We start from the raw sequence: 22317 nt of genomic DNA, 5'->3' as shown, positions 1-22317 counted from the left end.
ACACCAGTGAACAGTTGCTCTTTTCTTCTCAGGGAGTCAAAACAGGTTCCAAAATCTGTTTTTCAGGTTATTAAATAGTAAGTCCCTGGAGGATTTCATACAAGGCAGTGATAAACTCGTCAGCTGTAAATAAGATGTCAAAATATATTAAGACTCAACCAGCATAAACTCCTCTCAACCTTCACTGATGTATTTTAGCAATCAAAAATATGCATAATGTTCACAGACAGTATAAATCAGGTTTGAAAATAATTAACTAGAATTTGCAAAGTTTACACTGCCTGAATTCCCTCTAGAAGACTAACTTAATGTATGTGGACATCATTCAATGAAACACTTCCAAAAACTTTGGAAAGCAAAAGTATAAGCTGCTGTGGCTGTACAAGACAGCAACAGGCAGCATCAGAGAAACTGCAGTTTCACAAAAATTAATGTTAATGCCGTATCATGCCATACCATAATAATATGTTTAATAACAAATAAGTATGAAAATACATCACAACACTGCTCTTTCATAATGTATTTTGGAAGTAAAACCTTCTTTCAAAAATCTTCAAATTGTTTGTTGTGGTCTCCTATGGATTTTAAGTTAGACTCTAAGACCTTTATCAGGTAGCAAAAATGTACTAGTTAAATCATTCACTGCCATATTATTTGAATAATGTTAATTAGAACAAAAATAGCATATTTTTAAGGCCTTCAGCAGAGCTCTGGGTACAGTGTATTGTGCAAAATAGTAAGACAAGAATTTTAATGACTGTAAGGCAAGATAGGAACTGGCTAATGAGAAACAGTTTATGCTGAAAGGGGTGTTACTGCACAGGAAGTAGGTTGCAAGTGAAGCTCCAAGGACAATCCTGTTAAATATTTTCAGTAATGACTGCCACATATAGTAGGAAAATGCCAATAAAACCTGCTGATAACACAGCACAAAAGAAAGGTCAAAATCTCTCAGGGAAAAAAGCTACCTTGAAAACTAAGATGCTAGAAATTGGAGGAAATGTATAGCCAATCGCTATCAGCTGTAAAGAACAGAATAGGAAAAAATGATACCAACTGATCACACAACAATAAAATAGTCATATAAAGCCATTGTATTAGCATAGGATAGGAATAATGACTCAGTGGAGGTATCTTGTACAACTCCAGGCAATAATATTCAGCATACGTGAATGCAAACTGTAGCAAGTACAGTGAAAGGCTGCTAGGATGATTTCTGGAACAGTAATGCTTGCACAAGAGTAAATACATGCAAAGTTATCACAGTGACACTGTAAATTAGAAAAGTTAGCTAAGCATCAGAGGAATGTGACTCTTGAACAGCCTGTTAATAGAGATAATGAGGAAGAAACAAACAACTAATTTTCAGATTAAATCCGACATATTAATGGAAAAGATTATACAATCTGATTGCTTGTGACACGATGGGACTAGACTCCCATGATCCAAGCAAGCTCGTCCATTTCTCTATTCCCATTTAAAAAAAAAAAAACCAAACCCCCAAACAAAACAAAACAAAAAAACCAAAAAACCAAACCCAAACTTAAAGCACTTTAACAAAGAGAGATTCTTTTCTCGTTTATATTTTTTTAAATTAAATATATTTTATACATATGACTCAATGACTTCATGTACATATTTACCTGTGGGAGACAAAAATGATTCTTTGGAGACAACAAAGAATAATAATAATATATTAATTTTGGTGGGTTTTTTTTTAATAAAATGGCACAATAAAAAGCATTTTAAACTTTTAACAGGACACATTTGCTGCAGAAAGCAAATGCACATCTATGCATGCATGTTCTCAGCTTCAATCACACCATTTAACAGGAGGAGATTACAGAAGGTCTAATGAGGGAGGAGGAAAAAATGGGTGATCCCCAGGGTGTGGGCAGTGACTGAAATGTGCAATTGTGTTTTAAACATAATTAGCTCCCTAATTGCATAGCCAAGTTTAATTAATGCAATTACATGAGTAATTAATTACTATTCATTTTAAGAGTACTGTTTTCAATGTTTGTTCTCTCATTTTAAGAATTAGACCGATCTCAATATGTAATAACTTTGAAAAGTTTCCATCTATATGCATTGAAAAGGCAAGAGAAGAAAGAACACCTTTTTGTACCTCATTAACAGTCAAGGTTACATCAATTGCAATTGGTATCTCTCAAAAAGCAGATGGATTATTTCTAGCTTGTAGGCATGAAAAGTTGTGGCTCTCCATTCTTGTTTCTGTGCTTTTGGGCTTCAGTCATACCCAGGCCAAGAGATTCAGAGAGCCCAGGAAATTAGCTTGTGTTAGAAAGGAGCCTTGGGATCATGTTACCGTGTTATGTTTTTTATCTACTACATTTCCATATACAGTGTTTCCCTTAGCAACCAACATGCTCCGAACAACTTGTGATTTTGAATTTTATTCTGCCATTCCTTTCTAATCTACTTTCTCCCTATGAAAGGTCTACAGTCAACTCCCAATTGTGCCCTGTTAATCTCATGAGTAATTCCATTTAGTGTACTGAATAAAATTCTTTAATTCTCTAAATTAAATGGGTTTTGGGAATAAACTCCAAACAAATCTCCCATATATTTTCATTTTTCATAATTTCATGCTTTCATTCACCCTACATTACACGGTGTAGATTTGATGCTGTTATGGCCATCAAGTAGCTCACTGGAGTACAGCTATGACCAAGAGAGAGTGAATAGCACATTTCTCTTTTTCAGCATACTACTGACAACAGCATTGCATTTGGTTTTAAGCCCACACACTCATAAATTTTACTGAACTATACAATGAATTGGCTTTTTCTCTCATCCTAACTCCAGCGCATCCAGACATTTTTGGCAGATTCATTAATCAGAGAGGTTGGTTTTCCTACCTTTCACTATGCTATGGAAGCTGCCAAATCAACAATTTAGAGGTTTTACTCCTTAGAGAGCATGTTCAAGGAAACATTGCTTTTAAGATCTTCCCAGTGTTAAACAAAAACTGCTGCAGGAACTTGCACACATCTTCTAGGAATGAGATACTAAATCTTTCTGTCCTGGTAGTTATCAGATAGTAAGTACTTCTTTTTCTAATCCTAAGCAGTTTGGTTCGATAGTGTTGTGTTTGGTTTTTTTTTTTTTTTAAATCTCATATTCTCTGGTCTGACAGGTATTACAGTCTGTTAACCAGTCACAGGTCTGCTCTCACTGTAAGGGTCTTTCTGGTGAAGCCATCATCTTTCAAAGGAGGCAACAGTCCAATTGCTCATATTGTTGGGGAAGAAAATGCCCTCCAAGACAGGAACAACAAATAATATTTCAGCAGAGAAGGTTACTCCTTAAAATTGTAAATAAGTTTAGCAGAATAGTTTTCTTCCTCACAAGACAGGAAGAAAAAGGGACACTTCTCACAAGCCATCTGTAACTTACCAGCCATGGCATTAAGGGTAAGAAGCCTGATGCTTTCACCAATGTCCCTGTCATGTTCTGACATGCTGACATACATAAAACATTTGTCACTATTGCCATGGAACATTTTATCAGACTCCCTGCACATTTTAGGTCTTTAGACAACTGGAGCTGAGAAAATTTGAGGTCAGAAAAATAGATAGAAACTTGAAGTAAAAGAATCCACTACTTTCGCATTAAGTCAACTTATCAAATGAAGCTCAAGAGGTAAGGAGAGAGTGACTTCTCAAAGCATGTGCTACAAGCACAACCCGCTTCAAGCACTTTCCCATAAATATCAGCTGGAAATGAATTAAAAGTTCCTGAAAGTCTGTTCTTATTCTAATACAGCAGCTTCTATAGCCTATCTGCTGTAATATTAGAGACACATAAATACTGTGCAATAAGTTCAGCTGAGACTCACTTCACAGGATTTATTTAGCTGTGAACATCTGCTGATGGTCTGTTTCTTTATCCATGGGGGAAAAAAAAGTGCAGATCAGGTATGATCAGCTGATTTAATGTCTTGCTGATGATAAAAGGCAGCAACCACATTTTAGTTTGGCCATCTACACATCCCATTCCCTACCACATCTGACTACGTGCTCTTACCAATTCCTTTGCATAGGTTCTGGCATTCGTTAGACCCTTCATGAAGCCAATTTACTGTTCAGTGACTACTCAATGGCACTGAACCAGCACAACCCCCTCCTCACAAACACACAGACCTCCACATTTTATATGAAGTCTAACAAAACAACCCCCCACCCTATCACGATACTCTTTGAAGAATAAACCCCTCACAAAGCTCTCCCCCTGCATTTACAATTGTGACTGCAGGGGAGGCAGAAAAGGCAATGGCAAGTGGGAGACTTCGTAACTGCCGTGACCTTTTTCTTACACAAGGAGAGAACTTCTACACAGCTTTCACCTGTTCCAACATGGTCAGAAATTTGTTTCTCAAAATACAATAACACTTCTTGCAATACTAAGGGCATGGGCCATCAATGGACAAAAACTTGCGCTACTAATAGAGATGAGAGTAACACATTCATTGATTTTAGTATGTAAATAATAGCCTCTAATTGCAATCTAAATTAACAAGTAAGAAGAACCAAGAATAAGCCAGAAATGCAAAATCCTGCCAAGTCCCCTTCTCCACTTCTCTGATAGGACAGGAAAATTCCCAACTGTCACACTGTCTGGGGACTTGCCTCTCATGCTTTTAAGTAGACAGGAACAAGAGGGCTCTCACAGTACAAGTCAGATGCCAAGGAATGTTGCAGCATAAATATCTTTACAGTCATGAAAGCAAAACTTACTGGAGTTAAGAGCATGACCTGCATTTTAGAGAAATTTGAAGGATGCTACGGATATAAAGGTAACGGCAAATCCAGCTGTACATCTACCTTACATAACTGACAAACTACTAGAAATCTAGGAACATGTGAGCTTCTAATAACTCCCTACCACGGCAGCTTAATTGCTCTTTGCAAACCTGGGAGGAAGGCTGCTCTGTGAGTTTATACAACTACTGCCAGACAACACAAAGGGAAGGAAAGGCAACTACCTGTTGGGAATGTGCAACTCCTCCAGACAGATAATGAAGATAACCTCAGCATAAACCAACCTACTCTTTACAGAGCATAATGTTAGAGAAAGGAAATTTCATATAATGTATGAAATAATTTTCTTTGAGTAGGAAACATCTTTCAAATATATATTTGAAAACTTTCATGTATTTGATGGTTTTATTTCTCTCTCAGGTTTGTGTGATAGAAGTCTTAAGTCCTCACAACTTTGTTAGTATTTTTGTATACAATAGTCATAACTTACAACACATTTGGTTCACTACTGAGTGCAGCACAGATTACAATACAGATAGGCCACGAGTCACTTGCCTCTGCTTTCAAATATAATGAAATAAAGACTTAGTTGAAATTATCACAGAGAAAATTCTCACATGCTTTGTCTTTTCTGATCCAAAAGCTAAAAAAAGACAGTAATTCTTATTACACACTGATAGACCATAGTATAGTATAAAACTTCCTTTCAGCAATTACATCTTTTCATTATCTGTGACTGCTTCTCTCTTCACTGACTGAAGCTGAGCAACTGTACCTCTTAAGTTTTCAGAAACCAGGTGAAGAATAGATGGCCCAAAGTAAGGAACAAGCGCAACTTAAGAAATAAAAAATACCTTTCAGAAACTCAGGGCTTAAATTTTCTACCATTTAAAAAGGGGAGCACACTCGCCCCTCGAAACCTGTTTTCTTAAAATAGGAACTCAAGAACAGAGGGTCCCACACTACCAACTGCTTGTGAAACAGTCACAACACTAAAAAACTTTTGAGTCTATCAACTGGCAGAGCAATCACCATAATTCAGTAAAACTGCTTTGAAGAGTTTTCTCCCCTGCTCTATGAAGGGTATGATGTAAACTATAAGAAAGTATGGACTTAACAGTCAGCATGCTATCTATTAAAAAATAATGAAGACATACTGCCTATCATACTATCATCCACAACAGCAGTAAGCAGGGATCATACACCTTCATAATCTATACATGATGTTGAACTAGTACATCATCAGCACCAAAAACGTCTCAAACAAGTTTTACAGGAAGATCAGAAATTGTTTCCTGATTATTGCACGTTGGCGTTTTCCTTCTATATATGAGTGATAGTGGTACACTGTCTCTCAGCCAGTGCATGGGAAACGGAGGATATCCTTCGTTGGGAATAAGCCCAGCATGTTACTTTTCAGTTTAAAGTGTTTAGGTTAAAAGTAGGAAGCTCACATTTCTGCTTGTGAAGGTAAACAACTTTTTTCCTATGCTTGTAAATACTGAGAAATAGGTAATATATCATTCACCAGGCATTCTTTTTATATTGTTTGCACAATTTTCTGTGTAAAGGATTAGACTGTTCTGGATGGAACATACAGTTCTAAAAGACTGATATACCAAAACTCAGAATTAGCTTAAAGGCCAAAGATGCACTCAAGTGTCTTTTTATTAATGGAAAGTTTTTTCTTTTAAACTTGGCAGCCCCAAAGCACAACTGTAATATGCTACTTCATAACAACCCTGCTTTCCAGTCATTTCACAGTTCTCAAAATGAGCAAGCTACGGTTAAAGACCAACATTTCCCATTCTATGTCATGACTACTATATTTCTATTTTACAACATTTTTTCCCAGGGAATGAAATGTTTTTCTACACTATATATTGTTTCAGGATAGGAAAAAAATCTCTTGGCACAATTGAGTTTCATGGCTGCTTTCCACTTTACCTAAAACTTCTTAGGTAAGGGCTGTATTGAAGGAGATTAACAACAGTCTCCTAAAAAAATACAGCCTCATCATATGAGCTTCAAGACGACAGTTGAGGCAGCAGTAATCCAGAATGACCTAATACTGCCAATCAAAAGACATGAAAACATCCTAAAAGAAATCAAAATCTCACACTCTAGTCCTAATCCATTCTATTAATGTCAAAACGCCAGCCACAAATATACAAAGAACTGCATCATTTGCGTCATAGCTTTTGCCATGCAGAAGCCAGAAATCAGTTCAGAATATCTTTCTGTAACTCTTCACAGCACCCATAAACCATTTAAACGACAGCTAATTGGTCTTAAGGGCATGAAGTACAAGGTGTGGATAGGTGTTTCTCTCTAATTGTATCCCTACCATATAAAGACACAAGGGAGAAAAAAGACAATCAGTAGACCCTAAAATAACGAAAGGATGAGAAAGTTAAGACTTAGAGTGATAAAATTGTTCTGAAAGGCTATGACCATAGAGGTAAGTGTGGAGCGTGCCACACGAGAAACCTCCCACATCTTTTAAAGTGAAAAATGACAGACTGTAAGGGTAAGATATCTGATGATCATAACCCCTTGTACAGAACTAGTGAGAGCACTCTGTCACCAGGCTGAGAGAAAATACTAATTCAGATAAATACTATTTCAGATAAATGCTTTTTCTGTCTGTGACTGAACTGAACACAACTCTTTGGTCAATTCAGTCACAAGTAGGTTTAGAAACAGCTAACCTGGAAGTCTACAATCGAACCAAAGCATGTTCATCCTTACTTTACAATCCAGAATTGTTCCAAACTAGTATTAAGAAAGAAATAAAGGGGGTGAACCAAGGTATTAAAAAACTGCCTTTACTCATATCTCCTTCAGTACAAGTTCGTAGATTTTGGTGCCTTAATCTGTGATTATGGTATTTGAGGATTAACTACTAAGGAAAAACTAGCTTTTTCTACAGTTTTTCTAAAACTTTCTTTTCTAAATCTAAGGAAAAAACATGGGGTTTTTTTAAGAATGAGCATTTTTGAGGCATATTCAAAACAAAAAGATGGTGATAAATAGTAATTAAACCAGGCAAGTAGAGGACCTAAAAAAAGGATAAACAAAATAATTTAAAATAGCATGTATGAAAGGAAAGAAATACCAGGAATGGCTGGTTTAGTTGAAAAGCCACCCAATTTGAAAAGTCATAAATATTTCTAGCTATAAAGAGATCCACATATCCAAAGCAGGTATTGTATTAGAAACCAAACCCATTATAAAGATATTCTTGGAGAAACTGAATCATTGAGTAGGCAAGAAATACTTGCCCTTGAAACGTTTCCAGTTTATAACTCCAACAACCCTGAACTAGGACAGTGCTAGGATATCAAATGATTTTTCCAAAACCACCTGAAAAGAAGCCAGAGACGCTCCAGGATTTATTTTTTCTTAAGGAGCTTAATATCTTCTCTACACCAAAAGTACATTGCTTCTAGCCTCAACAGGGAGTTTTCTGCCAAGACTGCAGGAAAGTAAAAAAAATCCAGAACACAGAATATTACACTCAATTAATTACACGCTTAATTGCTCTCTTCTTTTAACAGCCTAATGAATAGAGCAAGTTTCAGTTTCAGTATGTAGAGGTAGCCCAAAGTTTCAAGTCCAATAAAGGAGACAGGACTGATTTGAAATGTCTGTGCTAAGATCAGACATGTTCATGTAACCAGTAGTAAACACTCAGAATAAATAACACCTATGGCCCTTGCTTTCCACCCTGAGCATTCAGGAGCTAACACGTAGGGCTTTTTCTGTACAACCTGAAAAGAGAACATTATATGCCATGGAAGCTGACAGCTTCAATTAAACTTAAGAGAATCTGACACATCTTAAGATCCCAGGCCAGTGGACCACCATGTGTCAGTGGAGCTTCTTCCTCTCTTCACTTCTTTGGCCAGGACCTGGTTGCACTATTGACTCAACTTACATTTCTGAGTCAGTAGACTGAAAAGTATCCCAAGGCACACACAACTTTCATTTCAACCTTCCCGAGGCACACATCAAAGTGATAGACCAGGAAGCCAGCTGGCAAGAAGTAAGTTCCAAATGTTTGCATAAACTGCAAGTTAACTATTAAACTACTGGCAAACAGCCCAATTCCAGTCAGAGGCATTTGGCCTCATTAAAGCCCAACAAAATAAAACAAACACAAAGTCTCTGAGCTAAGCCACTCAAGATGTTACCTATGTAAAACAAACATTTCATTTTAATGGTCAGATTCAATTTGGCTTTTACTCACTCTCTGCACTGTGTACCTGCATAAGGCATCTTCTTGCCATTTAAAAGCAACCTGCCTGTCCTTTCCAATAAACCAAAAATCACCTGATCACCTTCTTTCCCCTCTACTAACAGCTTTGCACACAAAAGAAATAACTGGGGTGATTTTTTAAATTTTTTTTAAGAAACACATAGTTCTTTCAGACATTCCTAGTCTCAAATGTCATACCTATCTTGTTGAAAATTCTGCAGGAAAAGCTGATGCATGCCATTTCATTTACAGACAATATTATGATACCCGTTGTCAACTCTTTTATAATCCTGAAGTTCAAGAGTCATTTTTTGGTTTTGCAATGGAAATTTAGCTTTGGCATTAACAATGGAGAGAATGGGCACATGTACACAGATAACTCAGTCAGACATGAGCTCAGTCAGACCGTACTCCAAGCTGGCCGGACATGAGCCAGCTGTAGTTCACAATTCATGTAGCTGTGTTAGCACAGCACTGTGCCCACACTAATAAAACCTGCTGAGAAGCAGGGTATATTAGGCTGGGCACAGTCCTACACTGTCTGGCCAACTTCAATCAAGGACAGAGGATGCCGAGTCTGTCTGCACACATCCACGTACATATGCACTCCTGCTCTGTAAGACTCCGACTTCTGTGCATCTCTTCTCCTGAAGATTTTTTTCTTAGGTTGTAAACTAGAGGGCTAGTGCACAGCACCATACATTTGAGATTTTAAGTATCCTCCTTGACCATAGCCATGGTTAATTCCTTGTAGCTGTTCCAGTGAAGACTTAAAAAAAAAAAAAAAAAAAAAGAAAAAAAAAAGAGAGAGAGAGAATAATTACTAGCACTACAGGGCAATGAGGGTCTAGGGCAATCGAATGGATTCTATTTACACAAAAGTACTTCCAAGAACTCTGAAACACAACTGTCCTTTATAGTAGTAGTATTTCCCCCAGGCATTTATTCTGTTGTGGAATTCAAGAATTATAACTCAGTTCTTGTCAACATCTCAAAAACAGAGGATGCATTTTAAGTAGTATTCACGTCTATCTCAAAGTAAACAAACAAATAGAAAATTAAGCTATTCATTGGAAAAACAGTGAATCCTAGTTCTTAGAAAAAGCCAGAAAATGAGACTATGAAAAGAGATCAGGTAATACAGCAAATCACTAGTTCTTTAAAGTTTTGCTCCAAAGACACATGCAACTAAACTCATCTTCGCCTGTGCAAGGAATTACTGTGCTCCAAGGATGGAAAAAACCCATGTCTTACTAAACTACTGACACAGAAACCAAAGGACAGGTGTGCATCTCTGAGATCAAATAACTAGCCCAAAAGATCAAGGAATAAAACTGTAACATTAACACATTAATAACATTGCATTTTCCTTAATAACAAATGCCCTGGAGCAGCTTAAGGCTGACACAACTTCTCCATTTTATATTTTCTTCATTTAAAAAGGAGATTAAAAAAACCAAAACAGCCAACCAAAACAGATTTAGTGAGGTACATACTTGATTTTTAGGAAGTGCAGTAAGAAACCATTCAATTATACAAAGCTATCTGTGCCAGCCCCTTCAGTCTTGCCCGTGAAAAGGCAGACAGGATAAAAAAAGCCACTTACTAGAGCATGAGACTTCTCTGTCTGTTTCAGAGTAACTTCTTCTCACCTATCCACTTCTACCTTTAACTTTTCTATTGTCTAAAATAAGCAATCCATGTTTTGAAATGAACTATTGATTGCTGACTAAAAAAAAAAAGTCATGCCAGTATTTAAGATATGTATCTTCAGCAGCTTTCAAACTCAAAGCCATTGATGTGAACAGGAGAAGTTTAGCTTATTCAAAAAGCAAATTTAATAATTTTCTTATACACAACAGTATTTCAAAAATAGAACTCATATCTGCATTTATGCTTCAACATTCATCATTTGGGTCCATTTGTATACTCAAGTGTCACTGTGAATGTAAAACCCATAAAAAGGTATGATCCAAACAAGTTCAGGCAGATTCAGGTACCAACAATCAGAGAACGGTGACAAAGGAAGATGGTTTAAGAAAAGATTTGTGTTAATTTTCATTAGAATAGCCTGCATGCTACAAAATTATTAGATAGTATTAGTCAATATTTAGGTTTGCAATGTTAAGTGATCCGAAATCTAATATGGAGCGTTTATCTCTCAGCTAAAAATTACTTATCTGACTTCAGAAACATAAATTCAGTATTCACAAAGGATTCTATGAGAATGAGATTTTTGAGAGAGTAAAAAATAAGTATTTTTCATTTTGGTTTACAATATATGCAAGAATACTCAAAATACTACTGGCTACAACAAGTTCTAACAAACATTCATTGCTGGTGACAATCAAGACAATGAAATAATTTTTTGGCTAAGTGGCAATGTTGGATATGCACCTATAAAGTACTATAGCTGTAAAGTTCATGTATCGCACACCTGCATGAAAAAAATCTCAGTGCACAATTTTCAGAGAGAAGCTGAACCTTACCCTTAGTGACAGAAGGAATGCTTTTTCCATCTGAATTACTTAAATTGAGTAACTAGTCCATTCAAGTTTGAAAAACTCAGACTTTGAAAATCTGGGAGTTTGTCTTACCCAATCCATCAATTAAAAAAGACGACAGACTAAAAAATGCTTGAAGAGCTATTCTTTAAACCTTAAACAGAACAATGTAAATAGAAACAGTGTTCAGCTTCTAACTACAGCTAATACTTTGTCTTAAATACAAAAATATTTGTTGTCCCCCTGCCCTTTGTTATCCAAGGTATGGAACGGCTCCAGTTAACAAAATATAAGTTGGTTAGAGCTGAATTAGAGAAACAGATAATTTACATCCAAAGAACAACGCAACACAAATAACACACAAAGAACTCACGTATAAAATTTTACCTTTCTTTAAATGCAAAAATCTAATACTACAAGTAAACATAACCAGACTACAGAATTGTTCAGAGGGGGTATACTGTTGTGTTTAGACATGCACATACAACAGGTATATAGTGTCTATGCCACAAAGAAAAATCATCTAGTTCCAACCTCCCCTGCTATGGGCAGGGACCCCTTCCACTAGACCAGGTTGCTCAAAGCCCCATCCAACCTGGCCTTGAACACTTCCAGGGATGCGGCATTCACAGACTCTCTGGGCAACCTGTTCCAGTGCCTTACCACCCTCACAGTGAAGAACTTCTTCCTTACATCTAATCTAAATCTACCTTCTTTCAGTTTAAAGACATTACCCCTTGTCCTATCACTACATGCCCTTGTAAAAAGTCCCTCTTCAGCTTTCTTGTGGGCCCCCTTTAGGTACTGGAAGGCTGCAGTAAGGTCTCCCCGGAGCCTTCTCTTCTCCAGGCTGAACAACCCCAACGCTCAGCCTGTCTTTGTAGGAGAGGTGCTCCAGCCCCCTCTGGCCATCTTCGTGGCCTTCCTCTGGCCTCGCTCTAACAGGTCCATGTCCTACTTACGCTGGGGGCCCCAGACCTGAACGCAGTACTCCAGGTGGGGTCTCATGAGAACAGAGCAGAGGGGCAGAATCACCTCCTTCAACCTGCTGACCACGCTTCTTTTGATGCAGCCCAGGATGCGACTGGCTTTCTGGGCTGCGAGCGCACACTGCTGGCTCATACTCACTTTTTTATCCACTAATGCACCCACGTCCTTGTTTGCAGGGCTGCTCAATCCACTCATTGCCCAGCCTGTATTTGTGCTTGGGATTGCCCCGACCCATGTGCAGGACCTTGCACTTGGCCTTGTTGAACTTCATGAGGTTCGCACAGGCCCACCTCTCAAGCCTGTCAAGGGCCCTCTGGATGGCATCCCTTCCCTCCAGCATGTCGACCGCACCACACAGCTTGGTGTGGTCACTGTAATGCCTTAAACGTAATCAAGATCATACAGGGGCGGGGAGGGGAGCAGGCGGATGACAACGACCCAGAAATAAACTAAAGAAAATTAACTTACAATTAATTTAAAATTTATGATTTGAATGAAGACTTCTTGGCTGATTTAAAAAACAGTTAAAAAAATAGTTCAAAATTAACAACTCTTATAGTTTGTCCAGAATGTGAATGAAATGACTTAAGAAGAACTGTACATATTTTTAGAGTCTGGTCAGCTATTCTGCATGTAACATTCGCATATACATCCTACTATTTATCTCCTACCAGGCCAAAAACCCCCTAGTGAATGCACTGTAGAATCAAAAACAAAAGAGTGAAATGCACGTGTAGTTTTCTGTATCACACCCTAACACCAGAAGGCTTGCTGTTAAGTCTCCCTAAAACCAACCTGCAGACATATAACATAGAGCCAACCTACAGTTAAGCCCTTCAAGTGAAGAGCTTCTCAAGTGAAAAGCTGCAATTCAAGTAGGGCACTGAGCAGAAGCTACAGCCAAGAGCCATACTTGAAGCCACACAACATCTCTTTGCCAGAACAGAGAATATTTACTGTCATGACTCTGTCACTACATATCACATTTTAAAGACAGTAATGAACTACTTCACAACAAAGCAAAATTATTATCTTGAAAGTAAGCTATATAGTCCCTATCGAAGAATTAGTTTCTGATCAGCTATCAAAAAACTACTTTTTCTGGCAAAGCTCCACTTGAATTTCCTACTGCCACCAGCCAGTTTTGGAACTGGTAGCAAAAGGCAAATTACTGGCTGTTTTTTCAGTAATTCAATATGTTACATTAATTAATTATGGTTAGCTTGAATTTCCTTTATCGTGAAAAGTCAGAGAATGTAGACATGAATTTGCAGAAGTAATTTTCCAACATGAATACTTGAATGGCACCAAACATCTGAGTTTTAAAAGAGCAATATCAGCAACAATGTGTATTACTTACTGGTATATAATAGATATTCATTTTAGGGGCTTCATTGGCAGTCATTAGCATTCCTAAAAAGAGATGTCCACATTTAAAATATTGGTCACAAGAAGATAACACTACTTTAAAAAAAAAAAAGTATACAGTTGAGGCAGTTAATTCATATGAAGTAGATTTGTACATAGGACTTAAAATACTTTCCAGGAAAAGAAACAGAAAAAATGGAAAATTTGCTGGCACCCAAAAAAAACCCCCAAAAAACCCCACCAAAAACCATTAGCATGGCAACCTGAGTATTTGCAGGGAAAAAAGTCTTCATGGGTTAGAGGAGGAGCGGTGAAATCACATTACCTGTATGTCACTCATACAGTACATATTCTTGGCCTGCAATGGAACAGCTAATTGGGACCCATAATAAATTGTTGCATCAAATGCCAAGGAAAGAAAGGTCTGATAGCAGCACAATTAATGAAGCTTTGTTTCCTACATATTTATCCCCTTTTGTTCTCTATCTTAACTGTTCAAGCAAGCCTAAGTCCTGACAACTGTGAGCTGCCAATTTTCGTAACAAATTTAAATAGTTCATCCCATAATACTGTTTAGAACAAATCCAGTTAGCATTGCACTTAAAACCTACCTTGGGCATAAACTTGTATTATTAATACAAGGGGGGTTGGGTTTTTGTTTTGTTTTTAAACACACACCTACATTCTAAACAAAGTCATAATTCATAACATGGTTTACACCTTTCTTCATATTTCATCTTGGGAAATCAACACAACAGTAGCTTCTCAACACAAAATGAGAGACAGGATATTGTGGCTTCAAATGCAGTAATCTTAGTGATACTAGCCAACCAGGGCAAATGTAAAATTTGAAATATCTATGAATGCACCTAAGAAACACCATGAATAATGGTTGTAAATACTCTGATTATAAAAAAACTACTGTAGAAATATTAAAACCCATGGAAAATCTCCAACCACCAGAAGACTTCATGTTAAGTTCAAAATGAATACTCCTCTCAATTTCCTTCTACATAAGAAAGTAAGAAGGACATTTGGCACATGCTTTTACGTTTATCTCAATTTTGTCTCTCCAGCGTAGCTGATCACCAGGTAATACAAGAGATGGAATATGGAGAAGAAAAGAGCAATCAAGTTAGATAACATTCTGATCTAAAAGTACTGTAACATATGCCACTGAAACTATGAATAATTGGGTCAGTTACTACACACCCAGAGGGTGGAAATATAATTTACACCCAACTAGAGGAACGCAATTAACATGGGTGGAGTAATCCTTCCTACCTAATCCTTTTATTAAAAATACACAATGCAGCTGGACTTAAAATGTCAGAAAAAAAGGGGGCTTGCCTTCCTGGCAAAGCAAGAAATTTGTGAAAGCTTAGTCAGCAAACTGAGGCTAAAAGCCATACCCTGAAAGGTTTCCAAGCAATTTAAGGAAAAATCAAGAATTTATACTATATATATATATACACACACAATGTACTATAGTATATAGATGACATGCTCCCTTAACATACCAGCATGCTCACTACTATTTCAAGAGACAAAGTATTTCTCCATTGACTGAACATGAATCACTAGAGATAAAGGACAGAAATTAATTCTGCAGCTGCTTCAAAGATGACAGTAAAGGGAAAACCTCCTCTTTGAGAGTCTTCCACCAACAATTAAAGGAGGGAAAAACAGACTTCGGAACAGTACATGGGCATATAATACAAGGGAAATAAAAGAATAAAAAAAGGAACAACTCTGTGAAAGGAGAAGTTTATTCCACACATTTTCATTGTTTCAGCTTGTTAGTTTTAACCAGTTTTTATAGGAAGAGGGACCACACCCTAACAAACTACACAGCAGCCTAGTTTGATCACTTTAAAAGGGAAATAAATGAGAACTCTTTTTTTCAGAGAAGAGATTTTAATAAGACCATCTTTGGAAAGTGATCTGCAATACAGTATCATCAATTTAAAGGAATGAAAACACGAGTATGAAGTGGTAGTAAATGGGAGAAGCAATTTTAAAAAATGCAAATTTGTAACTTAAAAAAATTTCTTACAGTAATTGAAACAATTGAGGCACAGATTTCTACACACTGAAGATGCTGTTACGTTTCATTTATATTCTACGACTTAACTGAAGCTGAGTCATGGCTACTCAGCAAGTGGTAAACCTTTTTTCCCCTAACCCCACTCTGTGCATGTGTGATCACAGAAAAGAGATTCATAACTAGTTTAAGAGATCCACTAAAGTTTGTCATCAAGTAGTTTGGTCAAAGCTACACAAGGATTTGCTTCCCATGAAAGGTAATAATACTGAAGCTGGTTGGTAGAATAATTTAATTAAAAAAAAAACACAACAAAAAACAACAGCTACAACAAAACTTCTACAAAACTACTGAAAAAAAAAAATTCACATTATACTGATCCACAGTTTACCATAAATCTTAGAATCACAGAATAGTTTGGGTTGGAAGGGACCTTTAAAGGTCATCTAGTTCAATCCCCCTGCAGTAAGCAGGGACATCTTCAACTAGATCAGGTTGCTCAGAGCCCTGTCCAACCTGACCTTGAATGTTTCCAGGGATGGGCCATCCACAGCCTCTCTGGACAACCTGTTCCAGTGCCTCACCACCCTCATTTTAAAGAATTGCTTCTTTATATCTAATTTAAATCTACCCTCTTCCAGTTTAACACCTATGCCTCTTGTCCTATTGCTACAGACCTTGATAAAAAGTCCCTCTCCATCATTCTTACAAGCCCCCTTTATATACTAGAAGGCTGCTATAAGGTCTCCCTGGAGCCTTCTCTTCTCCAGGCTGAACAACCCCAACTCTCTCAGCCTGTCTTCAGAGGTGTTCCATCCCTCTGATCATTTTTGTGGCCCTCCTCTGGACCCACTCCAACAGGTCCCTGTCCTTCCTGTGCTGAGGACCCCAGAGCTGAACGCAGGACTGCAGGTGGGGTCTCACCAGAGCAGAGCAGAGGGGCAGAATCCCCTCCCTCGACCTGCTGGCCATGCTGCTTTTGATGCAGCCCAGGATACGGTTGGCTTTCTGGGCTGCGAGCGCACATTGCCAGGTCATGTCTAGCTGGCTCATCCACCAGTACCTCCAAGGGCTGCTCTCAATCCCTTCATCCCCCAGTCTGTATTGATACCGGAGGTTGCCCCGACCCATGTGCAGGACCTTGCACTTGGCCTTGTTGAACCTCATGAGGTTCACATGGGCCCAGTTCTTGAGCTTGTCCAGGTCCCTCTGGATGACATCCCATCCCTCAGGTGTGTCAACCACACCACTCAGCTTGGTGTCATCTGCAAACCTGCTGAGGGTGCACTTGATCCCACTGTCCATGTCATTGATGAAGATATTGAACAGTACTGGTCCCAATACGGATCCCTGAGGGACACCACTTGTCACTGATCTCCATCTGGACATTGAGCCATTGACTACTACCCTTTGGATATGACCATCCAACCAATTCCTCTTCCACCAAACAGTCCGCCCATCAAATCCATCTCTCTCCAATTTAGAGAGAAGGATGTTGTGGGCGACCGTGTCAAAGGCCTTACAGAAGTCCAGACAGATGACATTCATAGCTCTTCCCTTGTCCACTGATGTAGTCACTATTTCAGAAATATTTCAGAATGTTTTATATTACAATGTAGTTTCACTTTTTCATTTCTTTAATTTTTTTTTTTTTAAATTGTGACAAAGCAGTGTGAAAACTATTTCATAAGGGTGAGATTAGGGTAGGGGCTGAGCAGCAGTTTCACATGAACTGTTAAAACACAAACTAGGCAAAGATGTCCTGGGTTTCCTGTGCCATGCTGGCTTTGCAAACATTCAGTGGTGCTCAGAATGCTGGGGCACCAATGAGAGCACTGAGCTGTAGCCATACTGGTACTTAAATGATATTATATTTCCAGCTTTCCACAACTGCAAGCTCATATTACTGAAAGTATTTCCTCATTTTCAGAAGTTCAATCATTATTATTCTTTAAATTCTGAATAAGCACGAGGTGGTGCTAGGCATCTTCAATTCTGGAGCAAGAGTATTTATGACAAACGTGCAATGCACCACCTCTTATCTTAAATATCTTAATTTCCACTGCAACATGTGCTAGTTTTTCCCCCTCTGTCTCCATATGATTATAAAATACAACCTAGTTTTCATCCAACAACAGTTCTTACCAAAAGACATCAGCCTGTCCCCCTACAGACGTGGACAAAGAAAGAACAATAAGAAAAGCAGAACTGACTTAAGGAGGAGACATGGGACAGGACTGGAACGCACAATCTAGATCATTGATCTATAGCACAGACACATGAAAAAGTAACATCCAATAAGCAACATTAGGGAGATATGTGCATTCAATTCTTTGTGCTACAAGATTCTTCCTGCAGAGTATCATGAAAATAGTTTCTGCAAAAGCACTTGAGGCGTGTCTATCTACCATAGAGGCTACAGAGCGTCCACAGTTGAGTAATGTCCATCCTTTGTAGATACTCAAACTTGACTGGTTATGACCTCAGCAACATGATCAGACTTCGAAGTTGGGTCTAACTTCAAGTTTGGCCCTGCTTTGAGCAGGAAAATATATGACACCCAGAGGTCCCTTCCAACCTGAATTATGCTAAGATTCTACATAGTCAAGTAACTAACTTCTGTTTCACTCCCTGTCACGAGCCCTTCATTATCAATGCTGCATGGATGTTAATTCACTCCTGGGTTCTCTTTTGGATCACATCAATAAACTCATCAAACGTAAAACCTGGACAAAATGCTAATGATAATTCACTCCAATTACCTCTCTCTGTAGCTACTACAGATGAGAGAAGATCAGGTTTATCTGCCTCCATGTTGCACAGTCCACACTGTTACCACACATTTATTCTCAAATACACCCAAATGAAGTCATACACACAACCAGCGCACACGAGATGTACCCTCAGCACCATGCCATAAAGTCCCTGTTTTGGCAGGCTTTGATTCTTTGCTTATGTTATTTCTGGCACTTTAATCTGGGAAAAACAAATATATGGAACACAAATAAAAATGGTATCTACGTCTTTTTGAGGGCTCAGAAAAACCTAACCCAATTCCTAAGTAGTAAAACACCATTCTGCTTCAGAGGGGGGCTAAACCTGAGCAGCATGGAAATAAGTTAATATTTTCATCAGCAAGGTCCTGCAGATCATTACAGTTTTGCTGCTGCATAAGGTCAAAAATGCCCAGCATCTCAGCAGGGATCAGTATTTAAGTGCTCATCTTACACAAAACAAAAAACCAAACCAAAACAAAAAAAAAAAAGAGACATTCTTAACTGAAGCTGGCAGAAAAGACAAGTTTTAACTCGTTAGAAATCTCAAATTCACTTATCTACAATCTTGAATTTGAGCTGCTAGTATGAACCAAAGTCCAAGTCCCTCTATCTTCACTGCTACCTCTCTCTAAAATTAAGATAATAGAAGAGTTTGCAACATAGGCATTCTGGGGATCAAGAATTTTGCCCTGTGCCGTGCTAGTGGCCCTAGTTTTTATTTCATCTTGTTCAGTACTGCTTTCTAAAAAGGAAGCAGGTATCACATAGTAGTTAAGAACCAAGCAACTCAGATCAAGCAGGGAAAATTAAGGTCAGTTGCAATCTGAGGTACAATCAAAGCACATGTGCACATACAACTACCATTTTGTAAAATATTTTTACTTATAAGGTAGGATCTGGAAACTGGTTAAAAGTGACCCTCAGTTTTGACCTCTAAACATAACATTATGAGACACAACAAATTTCAAGAGTCACAAAAAGCATGCAAATCTGTGCACTTGGGAATCTACACTTAAAACCAAAGTATTCAATCTAAGGGAGGGCACAAATAGTTGTAAACACTTGTAAAAATTTGTAAACTTGCTGTAAAGAGATTTTTCCTAGCTCTAGAAAGCAAGCTCTAACTCATTTGGGACTTAGCCAAGAGACAAAAGGCCAAAATTCCTATTCCTATAAAACACCTCAGATATCTGAAAGAGCAAAAGAGGTCAATCACTCAATTGACAGCACAGCAGCTTCTAACTGCAAAGAGGCTCCAATTCAATGCAGATGCAGAGGAAACAATGACACTGACTAACAAGTAACCATTTTTTCCTAGCTCTGTCATAAGGAGGAAAGTAGACCCAACTGTATCACCTAAACAGAAAAAAAGACCACAGCTTGGGTTAACATGAGCTCTCCCTTTTGAACTTAGCAAGACATTAATATATTTAACGTACCTGAATTTGGATACAGGCAGACATCATTGATATCACATTCTGGCTCCATTGAAGTAAGTATCTTCCCCTGAAATTGTAGGAAGAAAAACATTACAAAGAACTCCAAACATAATTAAATTTAGTAAATCTAAACATTATGGATAGCCATTACAGAAGCTAAGAAATATGATGGAATAAAGATGGAACAGATTTTGCAGAGCAATAAAATGTTATTGAAGTATCTGAACGTAACACAAGGAACTCAATATTGTATTTTGTCTCTGATCTCTTACAAGGAATGCAGCTTACTGGTTACTGAAGACACAACAACGTACAGCAGCATCTCTAATTTCTCAGCTCACACTTCTGTGTTGAAAATACATGTGTCAGATTTACTTTATTTTATTTCTTGCAAAAGGCAGGGGTGAGGTCCCTAACTTCCTGGCACATTCTCAGTGTAACCCTCATTTTGTTCAACTTCATGGTAGTTTTAAAGCACTTTATTTTGGTAAATATCATTAGCTGAAATGATGGATCGGGAGTGCAATTTGATTCTGGAGCTTGGCTCGTCTACCCTGCTCACATCTACATGAAATAAAATATAGCTCAACACTTTATTTATAATTTATAAACTCAGTATTAAAGAGGTCTAAATATAAAATAAAAGTAGTAAAAGCATCCAGTGGTATCTAGCTTAGATCAGAATTGAAGTTATAAAGGTTATTTAAGAAAAAGGTAAAAGCAGGAAACAACATTCAAAAAAATTAGAATTGGAACAGAGTCTGAAAAACCCAGACAAAATACAGGTGCTCTTACAAGCCAACACACAAGACAGCCAGTAAAGGAAGAGTCTCTAAGAACTGGGCCACAGAATCTGAAGCATGAGAGTACATGCCTACACGGTTCTAAATGAGGGACAGGAACACAGCAAATTTTGATCCTATTCCTCTTTTTTCTTTCCCTGCAGCAATCCCACCTACCTTTCTGGGCCCTCCCTTTCCCTCCCAGTTACATGCTGTTACCCCACCCACCTCTGGTCTCTCCCCGATGATTAATAAGAATCCTCCCCCACCCCGGTCTTAGCAGACAAAAGCCTCATGCTCCCCACCCCAAGGCACGTCTCAGCATGGGGCTATTCTGGTATCAAAGCCATATGCTCTCCACCCCACAGTCTGCCTCTGCAGTTGGTTCCCCGCCAGAGATAGTCAGGAACCAACATCTGGGAGAGGTGGAGCCAGCTGGAACATACTCTAGGAAAGAGTCCAAAGCTATCCTTGCCTTCCAGCAGTAAGAAACCCTCCCTTTTCCCACTGTAGAGGCCACCTGACAAACCTACAGTGTTTCATTCTCAATGAGGGAAATACACATACCTCGGAAAAATAGAGAGAGGCCACTGCAGATGTTTTAAATAATAACCAATAATGTATTTGCTCTTTTAAACAATAAAAAAATAACTGCAGAGGAGCTTACAAAAAAACGCTTGCGATCACAGAAAAAATAAAAGAGGCTGTTGAAAGTTCATGAAGAAGCACAACAATAGAGAAATGACTGTGTGAACAGTCAGAAAAGAGTGCCTCTAAACTACTACAACTGCTCTTGATATGTTTCACTATAAAGCTAGAAAAGCATAGGTGAAGCATGTTTTTTAGAAGGAATACAATGACTAAAGATAGTCCCTCAAACTGAACCAAGTTACAGTAGTATTACTATGAATCTGTGGGGTAACATATTTTGTGCAAGCTTCATTGATGGAAAGGTAAGAAAAAGAACAGCATAATATAATGAAAGAAAGTGTTATGAAAATTAGATTTCAATTTCAGTTAAGAGTTGCAAAAGGCAGGGATAAAGACGTTGCCTGCTGCAACATAATCCATTAATACAGCATAATGCACATTGTTATTTGGATCTAGGCATACTATCTGCTTCAATACCCAAATAGGTTTCTGTGAAAATAAGCAGCACCTGACTTAAATAGGTCATAAACTAAATGATCTACCTTTGAAGTTAGCCCTTCTTTAAGCAGGGAATTCGAAAGACCATGTTTTCTCTGATGAAAAATTGTAACTGGATGTGTTCAAGCACACTGTGAGAAATACAGAAACCAGGGCAATAGCTAAGATACTACTTTTTATGTTTAAATCCTTCTACTGAAAGAAGCATCTTAGGCAGAC

The 22317-nt window shown here is 38.1% G+C and overlaps 1 protein-coding gene across 1 annotated transcript in view; it reads right to left on the bottom strand.

Moving 5' to 3' along the window:
* The window catches only part of NOL10 (nucleolar protein 10), a 54630-nt gene that overhangs the window by 19062 nt on the left and 13251 nt on the right, over window positions 1–22317 (bottom strand). Inside the window, exons 12-13 of the mRNA XM_069805804.1 lie at window positions 20168–20234; window positions 13900–13952 (exon numbers count right to left, since the gene is read on the bottom strand). Of these exons, the coding sequence (XP_069661905.1) occupies window positions 13900–13952; window positions 20168–20234 (120 nt within the window). The remainder of the gene's footprint in view (window positions 1–13899; window positions 13953–20167; window positions 20235–22317) is intronic.

The sequence above is a fragment of the Haliaeetus albicilla genome, chromosome 18 (genome assembly GCF_947461875.1).
Source record: "Haliaeetus albicilla chromosome 18, bHalAlb1.1, whole genome shotgun sequence".
NCBI classification, from domain to species: domain Eukaryota; kingdom Metazoa; phylum Chordata; class Aves; order Accipitriformes; family Accipitridae; genus Haliaeetus; species Haliaeetus albicilla.
Note: the sequence above shows the minus strand (reverse complement) of the source record. Positions and strands in the feature narration are given on the sequence as shown.